This window comes from Glycine max, chromosome 10 (assembly GCF_000004515.6).
Source record: "Glycine max cultivar Williams 82 chromosome 10, Glycine_max_v4.0, whole genome shotgun sequence".
Classification (NCBI taxonomy): domain Eukaryota; kingdom Viridiplantae; phylum Streptophyta; class Magnoliopsida; order Fabales; family Fabaceae; genus Glycine; species Glycine max.
In genome coordinates, this window is record NC_038246.2 from 49,687,524 (window position 1) to 49,699,361 (window position 11,838).

Below are 11,838 nucleotides of genomic sequence, written 5' to 3' on the forward strand. Positions count from 1 at the left end.
TGAAATGGGTGAGAATGAAACAGAAGAATTAGACATGTTTAGTATAAGATCAAATAGGGATGAAAGTAACAAATTTTGAGTGAGTCCTACTTTTCAGTGCAAATAAGAGATGAAAAGGAATGAAATGTATAATAAAAATTTGTTTCCAAAATATGACCCCATTGATTATGCCTCGTGATACTCATGTTGTGCAACTCGCGCGTGAATACTTTTCATTTTTGTCTTGATCGGATGCATGTTCTTCTCCCTCATAGCGTTTTCAAAATATATCCATGTTGATTATGCCTTATGACCTTCGTGTTGTGCAACTCCTGGATACTTTTCATTATTTTTGTTTTTGATTGTATGCATGTTTTTTTGTTTCTCAGAGCAAGTGAACACAATCGACTATATGTTATCAAATTAAAAGAAATTTATCTCGGACATAATTGATTATAGGCGCATGTTATATATAAAAAACATTTGTCTCGTTAAAGGAGAAATTTTTACTTTATCAATCAATTTTAATTGAAATATTTTATATTTTTCATTTTATTTTACTCAAGTCATACGATCTTACTTTCTATTTTTTTTTTAATTTACTTCTTTTCATTTATTTTTCTCATATTTTAGTTCATTTTCATTCTTTGAAACCAAACACAGTAGAAAGAAAAATTTGTGACATTCTGGTAGCATTATTTACAAGGGTCGTGATCGTGTTAACCTTTTTGTACTAGACCGCTTGATTCAAAATGTAAATAATAATGGGTTGATGGATGGACGTTTATCAAATTTAGTCTTGCAGCTTTTTCTTTGATGTACGTATATCGATCGGGTTAGCCATTCTCCTCTATTGCAAATAAGGAAAATTTTCCTCAGTGTATCTTTGAAAGTACAGTAGTTAATTGTATCTCTTTTATTGATTTTTCTAATGGCTTTACCCTAATCATCATCATTTGATTTGACTGAGTTGATGCTAGAAACTATAATATCTTTGACCCGTGAAAGAAAAGACATTATTATTATTATTATTATTATTATGATTATGATTATGGTCAATTGCATCCTCAAGAATAAAAAAAACAATATACATAAATATTTTTTTATTTTTTTATTTCTGATGACTCTTAAGGAATAAATATCTTTCATATGAATCTACTTGACCACCGACGTCTTATCCTAAGAGGCAATAAAAGCTAGAAAGGTAAGACATCAAACTTCACACTACGTTATTATTAACACTGAAATGTTTAAGAGAGTCATCTCAAGGCTATTGTGGATGTGTGTCAACAAAGATCACACGGAGTACGTCCACAACATCATGTTCCTTGGTCTTTTGTCATGTTGGGAATGGACATCCGCAAACCATTTTCCACGGCCAAGGGATAGGTCAAATTCCTCCTCGTTGCGGTGGACTACTTCATTAAGTGGATTGAAGCAAAGCTCTTGACAACGATCACAGGTCAAAAGGTCCAGAAGTTCACATGGAAGAACATCATCTGCAAGTATGGCTTACCTCAAGCCATCGTGATAGACAACGAAAGACAATTCATCAAAAAAGGGCTATGAAGAGTTCCTTAAGCAGCTTGGTATCAAGCATCTCACATCCTTGGTTGAGCATCCCTTGACCAATGGGCAACAAGAAGTCGCAAACAAGATCATCCTTGTCATGTTGCGCAAAAGACTGTCCAAAGTCCCCAAGGGACTGTGGGTGGATGAGCTCCCGAGCGTGCTTTGGGGGTACCACTGTACTTCTTAGTCTACCACGCAAGACACTCCGTTCAAGTTAACCTATAGTGTCAATGCTATGTTACCTGTGTAGATCGACAAACCTTCACTTCGCAGAAGCATGGTCAACATGGCCAACAACTCATAATCCTTGGTAGTAGAATTGGACCTAGTTGAAGAAGTAAAATGTGAAGGATGAGTTTAAGAAGAAGCATGTAAACAAAGAATAACTCGGAAATACAACTCAAAGATCAAGAAACATGGCTTCAAGCCCAACGAATTGGTTTGGAGGCTCCGAGGAGATGCCTGGAAGGACAACTTGGAAGGAAAACTTGCACCAAACTGGAAAGGCCCATTCGACATCATCGAGTCCTTGCAAAATGGGGTGTATAGGCTTGAAGACGTCGCAAGAAAGGTCATCCCTAGGACCTAAAATGCAACTCATTTAAGATCGTACTACAGTTAAAATCAGGTAGTGTACTTTTTTTCCTACTTTAGTATTTTCTCCCACCTGTAAAAAAAATAAGGTTTTTGCTGAAGAAGTTTTAACGAGGCACACCTGAGCACTCATGTAAAATGACAATCCTTCATGAAACATACTATTAATACGATCATTTTACTCCCCAAACTTTGTTCATCATTTCTTTATCTGCATTTATTTGCTAATTCACTTAGTAAATTTCCAAAGTAAAGGAGGTCAAGTCCAAACCTCAGCCCTTTTAAGCAACTTTAAAGAGGTCAGGTCTGAACCTTGACTTTTTCAAGCAACTTTAAGAAGGTCAAGTCTGAACCTCAATTTTTTCAAGCAACTCTTAAGAGGTCAAATTCGAACCTCAACTTTTGTTAAGCAATTCTCAAAAATTCGAGTTCGAACCTTTTTACAAGAAATTCTCATGAGGTCGGATCCGAACCTCGGCGATATTATCACACAAAGTTATTTTACAACATTTTAGTTATTTGCTATGTTCACATGCATCATAAAACCACAACTTTTTCAAAGCAATCCTCAGGAGGTCGAATCTGAACCTCACCGATCTTATCTTGCATACAAAGTTTTTTCTCTTTACTTAGCAAAAAAAGTATGTTCACACTCATCATAAAACACAAACATAAAGATAACCTTCCTTTAAATTTCATTCATTAAAATTTTCATGTGTACAAAGCAAAATATTAAACCATTACAATAAGTTGCTTAGACTAAATCTCATTTTCTTCTTCTCCTTCGGACTCCAAGCACAACTGTGATTCCCTAATGATCTTGTTGTCCATTACGTCACAGTTCACATCGAGTTGTGCGGCATCAAAGGAGGGAAGCAACACTTTGACTTAACACTAAGCCTTCTTCAACCCTTCTAGGTGGTTTATCACGATCAACCTTTTGGCCTCGTTCAATTCAGCCTTCAAAGTAGACTCAACTTCTTCCTTCTCCCGCAACTCGATCTCCATTTTTGCAAGAGCTTCCTTCATCTCAGCCATCTCGTCCCTCACGGTCCCTAACTCTGCCTTAGTTGTCTTTTTCTCTGAGGTTAGATCCTTCATCTTCTTGCCTATGTCATTCATTTGCTGCTCTGGGTCAGCAACTTGGACACTTAAGGCCTTGTTTTCTTCGACCTTACTGGACAGATAGGCAACATGTTTGTCAAGATCCTCTTGCAAATTTTTCACCGTTCCCATACTCTTAGTCAATTCTAGGCTAAGTTGCTTAGTTTTACCAACCTCAGTCTTCATGGCCTTCAACTAGAAAGCCATTGCCTTTGTCTTCTCATCAGCTTTTGACACTATCTCTTTCCAACAATGGAAGGCAACATGGGATCAACCAAGAAAGATCTCAGTCGCATCTAGACTCTCCACCGGACCCACATAGTCCATCATATTGCAATCGATTTGGCTCAAGAAGGTAGAAAATTAAACAAACTACGGACTTGTCAAGTCGACATTCCATAGCAACACAATGTTAGGAGCCATGAAAATGTGGTCCAACCAATGTAGCTTACCCTCATGATAACGCAACACAACTTTGTTTGTGCCCAACATGCCGATACTTCAAGGGTCCCCAGATACAATAGAGGCTAATTTTTCAGCGACCTCCACCCCATTCTCCTTGGCGGCAGCCACCAGCTCCTCAGTAATCGTCGTTTCTACCTCCATCTTCGTGCCTTTCCCTACTCATGTTTCCTCAACAGGTCCTTCACCAACATTGGCCTTTTCCACCAACTTGTCCTACACCTCGAGCCCATCCATGTGGATGACCTCCCCATCGGCGGCGACGACCTCCACTGGCACCCTGGATGTTTTTTGCACATCGAACTAAGAAGAATCTTTGACCTGCTTTCACTTCTTCAATTTTCCGAGGTCTGCTTGGTCATCACCAATCAAACTCTTCAAATTTTTATAGTCGTAACCCTTCATGACTTCTGCAAAATTTAACACAAAACACTTAGTATAAACCCAACTCTGTAGGATATCATTATTGAGTAAGAATACTCACTACACAAAATGCAGTCAGGGAAATCTGAGTTGGGGTTGGCCAAAATGAATTTACATGACATCTCATGTTGTCACTTCCCTATAATCTTTATATCTCTATTCTCCTCGGGCCACAGTATTTGGTGGGCACGAGATTTGAACTTGAATGGGAAACGTTGCCAGTAAAATGGGAATTTGGAAGTCTCCTCATCCTCCTTGAAAAACAACTCCCTCGAATCCCCACACACAAGATTGGGTTGGACTCGAAAGAAGTTAGGCTTAAAGTTCTTCTAAGACTAAGTATACATGTGGAACAACTTCCCATACTTATACATGTTCAAGGACGCCCAACCCATTTTCACACCCATTTCCAATTGATAGAAATACATAAATTTACAGTAGGTTCAATACTCAACCTCTTACACAAAATTTGGAAAGTGCACAAAAAGGCCCAACTATTCAGATGAAGTTGAACATGAGCGATGTTCATCAAACATAGCATTTCACACTCAAAGTCAGCCAAGGAAAATTGTACACTCAACTCTTTAAACACATCCGTACACATGTACACGAAATGGGCCTCACCTTTCATCGCCTTCACGAAAAACGCTTTCATCGGCGTTGCACAACTCAACGATCAACAGTTCAGCATCATTGATGATTGTCATGTCAATCCCCTTTTTCAACTTCTCGATTGATTCACGAGTTTGAAATCGAGTTGGTTACGACTTGACCTCAACAAAAACCCATTCGTGCCTAGGAATAGTAATCGGGAAAAACTTGCCCTCCCTACCCTTCCTAACTTTTTCACCACCAACGACGACCTTGTCCCCCTTCTGGCACCTTCTCCTCTCCCCTGTCCTTCTGTGCACAAAACTCCACTTCATCACCACCACCCACAAACACTTCCTTCACTTTCTCAGAATTCGAGAGCAAGGAAGGAGATGACACTAGGGAATCACAGTCACTATCACGAGCGATCTACTGCGAACGGGAGACCTCTTTTTCGTGGCAAAAAAAGAAGACATAATGGCTAGAAAAAAAAACAAGAAGAGTAGGGGACCAAAGGCGTACCTACACTAGAGAGCAACGAGACAAAAAGAAGGCACAAAACGATGGTAGAGCAATAGGGGAAGTAAGTGACAGTGAAAATGATGGCCTCTGGTCCACACACGTAACACCCTTTTTGTAGAGACTTCTCAACCTTTCACTAACCAGAATGCCCTTTTGCTTCGTCATTTCATTCCCTAAACATAATGACCCGCTGTCCGAACACTTCATTCTCAATAGCGACCTCAGTAGTCACAACTACTGGCAAATGGCACGAGAAATGAAATGACAAAACTCATTGGAGCATCGCATTGTTACACGCACTCCATTGTGTTTCCCGAAATGACAAGACACTCAAGGGTCATCATGATCGACCACACTGATTAAGAGACACCATCACATTGATCAAGACATATGTCATCCTATGTTTAAACATTTTGAATACTTCCTCGAGGTTATTCTTGTAACTCGGTCATGCTCATTGCACCAACCACAACGTATGAATGTCTGAGTACCACCACACTCGGCACAAAACACCAATGATGATGTCCTCAGCTTGGCTAACTTACACATACTCAGCTTTATCATCCACGCATGAATTCTGAGCTTGGGGGGGCTTATGTATCGTACAACCCGTAAAGCTCAACATGTACTTGACTCATGGGGCCCCCACTTGCTCAAATCACGAAAATCCTCAACGGCCACCCACGACCACAGTCACGACACTTAGAGGGGTAGTTCACAAACATTGCTTAACTCCCACAACATCAGATATGTATATATAGATCCAAAGGGAAGACCCCCAAGTACATTTTACTAATCCCAGAGATAAACACATAAACATTTCAAAGCACCACTGACTTGCTCGTTGGAGTTCCTTTTGCAGGTACCTTTCCCCACTTCAACATCGGAGATCGAAGATTCCACTGAGAAGGAAAAAACTAGACAACTCAATCAAATATTATCGAAACTCAGCCGAAACACTTCTATTTAGGGCTACATGTGCATGTTCCATTCTATCTTTACTAATTTGATTTGGTCTTAAATTTAAAAATTAGATTAAATATATATTTAAGATGAGTTCAAATTATATTTTGACTCTCAAGTTAAACTTAATCTTGCGTGTCTTGTATTCACTTTTATATTATAAATTATGATAAATAATAACTTTGAATGTGAGACTCTTTCTATTCATCCTCTTTCAATTAGATATGATCAATATTCTCTTATTACTATGTAATGTACATTTCATCCATTATTTCTACAATTATCCAAAGTTTTCTCTGTAAATAATATCTCATTTGAAGTCAGTAAAATCTTCTTAAATTATTATTTAATATTTATCACTTCAGTTAAAGTATTAAAAACATAAATGAACTGAAACATAACAATGACTCAAATGTCGAAAGAGATATTTCAAATAGCTAAAGTCTGATATCATATGACTTAAATTTGTTTTACTACTCTAGAGCACCTAAAAATGTTTTTTTTTTCTTTCTCCAGAGCATAAAGTTGTGAGTTTGTGGTAACTGGGAAGGGATTTTATAACCGAGTAAATTTGGGACCAACCAAGGCTTAAATTATGGACTTGGATCCAATCCTCTTCCCATTTGGAGACCATAGACTAAAATATAAAATAGTCTGTGACCAAAAAGACCCAAGCAATAAAAGATTGTACTGTGTATTATGGACGCGCTGTTACTTCCTGCACCTTACATTTAGCTACATTGAGCCCTATAATTTGAAATACCCCAAATTGTCCTTCCCTCATTAAAGTTATTATAAGTTCCTATTTTACCTTGTTTCCCCAAACTGCCCATCCGCAGAGTGTAGTACACTGTATAGATTTTGCTGTCAAGCTAAAACATTGAATAAAATCAGATTATCACATACAAAGTATTGCAAATGAACCTTATTAAAATCATTAGCCAAAATTGTAAATTTTATCTTTTTATTTGTTTCAAATTTATAATTTTAATCACTCTATAATTTAATTCAGAAATTTAATCTTTTAATTTTTTATAATATGATTATTTTAGTTTTTAATTTTAAAATTGAACGTTAACCGTCATGTATACGACGATTAACATTGATAAGGACAATCAATATCTAATTTTGAAGTTTGAAAACTTAAATAACTAAATTATAATAAAACTGAGAAAATAAATTCATAAATTAAATTATAAGAAGAATAAAATTATAAATTTAAGATAAATAGAATGAACAAATTTATTTTCTTTGCTCACCGCTGGAGATGGCTAAAAGCACGTTTGTGTTCTTTGCTCACCCCAGTCACTAAGCGAAACGATCATGGAGGCATCTGCGACACTCAGATTCGTCACACACACCCTCTCCCTCTTCCCACATACACCCATCTCTTCTATTTCAGTTTCACCAAAATTCAGTTCAAACACTACGCTGTCGGTGGCGAAGAAAAAGTCAAGCATCGAAGGTGTGAGCGAAGAGTTGAACGCCATGACCTCTCAGAACCTTGACTTCGCACCCTCCCGGAGACGGGTTCGTGCAGCTTTCACCGAGGTGCACCAGCAGCTCGACCATTTCTTGTTCAAGGTTTGTTCTCACTCTTCAATTCACCATAGTCTTTTCATGAATTCAAATTGCCGCGGTTTCATTTTTCAGATTTTGGATTTGTTAAAGAATCAGTCATTGATTTTGATGTTTCAATCTCTTCATGTGTTTGTCTTTGGTTGGCAAACTAGACTGCTCCTGCCGGGATCAGAACTGAGGAAGTAAGCGTTTTCAGCTTTTGGCAAAAACTCTCTATGAGCATGCTTTCTTTTGTTAGTTTGGTGAAAAATATTATCAACTTGATTATTTGTGTTTAATGTTTATATTAGTGGTATGAAAGGAATTCTAGGGGATTGGAAATTTTCTGCAAAAACTGGATGCCTGAACCGGGCGTTCCACTCAAGGCTGCTTTGTGTTTCTGCCATGGGTATGGCAGCACTTGCACTTTCTTCTTTGATGGTTTTTCAAAATTTCATACCTTAATATGTGTTTTTTTCAATTTGAGCTCTCATTTTTAAAAGCTTGTAATCTAGTTCTCCTCATTTTCTTTTTCCCCTTTGTGTGTGATCCCTTTGTTAGTTTTCCGTTTGTTTAGTGTCTTTAAAGAGGTTTTAGATCACGTCCGTCATGTCAGTTTCATTGTGATAACTTGATATTGTATGAAATTACATCAATGTGGCCGCAATTGTGGTTGGGGAGACTCCAAAATCCTTGATGTTGTGGTCCAAATTGACAAGGACTAAATTACAAAATATTAAAAATGGGAAACAAAATGGAAAAATCGTGATATTTAGGATGATAAAAAATATATTTAAGCAAAATTTCATTTCAAGAAGTAGCTAAGTTTCCATTTGAAGTATGTTGTGCTATCAATTTATAACAAACCTAGAAACTTCTCAGATGTTATAAAGGGAGGATTTGAATTTTTTTTGTTCAGGTATTGCCAAACGAATAGATGCTTCTGGGTATGGTGTTTATGCTATGGACTATCCTGGTTTTGGTCTATCTGAAGGATTACATGGTTACATACCAAAATTTGATGATTTGGTTGATGATGTTATAGAACATTATACAAAAATCAAAGGTAAGACTTTTTAGCATCCATGATGTCACATTGATCATTTTTGTTGACCATGCTTTGTATTTCAATCGACAGCTAGGCCTGAGGTGAGAGGGTTGCCACGATTCATATTGGGGCAGTCAATGGGCAGAGCAATTGCTCTTAAGTTCCATTTGAAGGAACCAAACACTTGGGATGGAGTAATCCTTGTTGCACCAATGTGTAAAGTAAGTTCATTTCCTCTGTATTGCAGTTGATGTTACCAGCTTCATTATTATAATTTTCAACTTCTGAATCATTCTATAGTTTGAGAGCATTGAAGTGTTTTATTCTTATAATGTCTTTGTCATCTCTAAGGTTCAATTTCATTCTTTTGAAAGCTAGAACTTTGCCCTAATATATTATGGCAATAAAAAATGCTACACCAGGAGTTCTGTTTTCTTAAGTGAGACATGAAAGTTGATATCTAGACAGTAATATCACCCTCCAATATGGGACTAATAGACCCTCATTTAATAAGCATTGCCAATTTTGAAATATAAGAAAAATGTAACATGTATCACAGAATTTTGTGATCCAATTATGAGTGGACTTGATTTTAAAGTCTGTTTCCCTTATCAATTACGTTTGTGATTAATTTTTTTTTTATAATTGGTGTTCAATATTTGGTATCTTATATTTCCAATGAATTTCAATAATTAATGCATGTCTTAAAAAATGTCTATTAGGAGACTTTTCTTCAAGTCAAAATTGGATGTAGTCCAAGATCAATCTATAGGAAAATGGGATCATCCATCATTTGAAGAATAGCCTTTCATGGTAGTATAAGCGTATGTGTCATATAAAGCCTGATTTGTTCTTGTTTTGGTGCTAAGGTTGCAGAGGGCATGCTACCACCAATGGCAGTTTTGAAGGTATTAAATCTTTTGTCTAAAGTGATGCCAAAGGCAAAACTGTTTCCGCACAGAGATCTATCTGCACTGACTTTCCGAGAACCTGGCAAGAGAAAAGTGGTTGGTAATTTTGTCAACCCCTAATTTTTCAATGCTTACAAAGTGAAATGGTCAACCAGTGTTTTTCTGTATCGTGCCTCTTCTTAACATGTCTTGCATTAACTAAATGTTTAAGGTCATAAATCATATGCTTCAATATATCCATATTACATGTACGATCAAACTTTCACATCATTGACAGTCATACTTAGTCTTTCAGCATGCATCTTCATATGCATGATGATCACCAAATGATAAATTGCGAGTCAAGAGCCATATCCATGTGCATAATGCATGTTCTCTTCATTTTATCTGATTGGATTTGTTTTTTGTTCTTCTTTATGCACAGACACACACAAACTTGGATAATTCCTGATACTCATTATCCCTCATGATCTCTATAACTTCCCATTTAGTGGATGCTATTTAACCTGTCCATTTGTCACAAGTCTTTTCTGCAACATCTGCAGGATTACTGACTCAACCACTGAATCACATATGTTTCTGTTAAGAGTGGCATGCATCCATGCATTAATTCTTTTTATTTTTATTTTTATCAACAAATGCATTAATTCTTATACTGTGGTTCAAGTGAATGAATGAAAGAGCTCAGAAGCATGACTTAATCCATAGTATCTTCTGTCGTTGAATTGTTGTTAACTTTCAAAAAGTTGGATGAAAAACCAGTCCCTGAAAATTTGCACTCTAAAACAAACTAATTGTTAGAGTTGATTCTTTCCTTTATAGGCTGGTTACAATGTTATTTCTTATGATCATCCAACAGGATTGAAAACTGGCATGGAGCTTTTAAGTGCTACTCAAGAAATCGAGTCACTATTACATAAGGTTAGTTTTTGCTCACACTTCTGTTTTCCGAGAATCTAAGGTTTATATCTGCTTTGGTTATCTGTGCTTTTTGCATGCAATTATCGTCATATCAACCAAAAACATGAGGATGATGCAGGTTTCAGCTCCATTATTGATTCTCCATGGAGCAGACGATCTGGTGACAGATCCATTAGTGAGCCAATTTCTTTATGAGAAAGCTTCTAGCAAGGATAAGACACTAGAAATCTATGAAGGAAGTTACCACGGCATTTTGGAAGGGGAACCTGATGACAGAATTTTTGCTGTGCACAATGACATTATCTCATGGCTTGATTTTAGGTGCTCACTTTAAATGAGGTTCATGCTATTGTGTTGCTGACCCCACCAAGATATTTTTGATCTTATAGTGAACACCCATCACAAAAGTTACCTCACAGGAATGGCACCTCTATTGCTTCTTATTATGGTAGTTACATATACATGTCAATATAGCTTTCTACTTTATCAGAGGCTCATTTATGAGTTTAATCTTACAATTCGCTTGTTGGATTTTCTAACAAGATGTAATCCATTGGTTCCCGTTATTGTGAGGTCTGACCATTAATAAAGTTTCATTATCCAGTAAAATGGTTTTGTTTCTCTCGGGTAATTTAAAATATTTATTTATTGTTTTCCTCGGGATAATCTAATTATTATTTATAACATAAAATACCCGTATTTTATAATTTGGATTTTTGAATTTTAAAGAAAGTCTTAACATGATTAAAAATAATAATAAAAGCTAGCTCTATAAAGAAAACTAGTTCCTCTAGATCGTAACTAATTATTGTTTATGGTATACTAAAGCGGGATTTTATTATTTGATCATAATTTTATTCACTTAAAACTTATTATTAAGCTTTATATAGAAAGTAAAATATAAAATTATAAGTACCTGCTTTCATTTTGCACAACACTTTTTCATTTTTCATGGTATTTGAATAATTTCACAAGGCACACATTTTTTTCAACTTCAATCAATTGGAATTCCCAGTTCACAACACAAGAAGAAAATTTGTCCGCCCCTAAAATGTGTTTACAATTTGTCTTAATTAATCCCAACTCCCATCTCACATTTGATGAAATTGTTAAGAAATTTAATATTTAATGCATTCGAAAGAGAATATAAATTTTACATGAATATATGTGCTCATTTTTTAATAATTA

At 36.3% G+C, this 11,838-nt stretch overlaps 1 protein-coding gene across 1 annotated transcript; it reads left to right on the forward strand.

Moving 5' to 3' along the window:
* Positions 1-7,457: 7,457 nt before the first annotated feature.
* On the forward strand, positions 7,458-11,259 carry LOC100814294 (caffeoylshikimate esterase). Its single transcript, XM_041005994.1, has 8 exons — positions 7,458-7,794; positions 7,864-7,973; positions 8,082-8,179; positions 8,690-8,836; positions 8,909-9,039; positions 9,688-9,829; positions 10,589-10,650; positions 10,769-11,259. The coding sequence occupies exons 1-8, from the start codon at positions 7,534-7,536 to the stop codon at positions 10,982-10,984; spliced, it is 1,167 nt and encodes a 388-aa protein (XP_040861928.1). The 5' UTR covers positions 7,458-7,533; the 3' UTR covers positions 10,985-11,259.
* Positions 11,260-11,838: the final 579 nt, after the last annotated feature.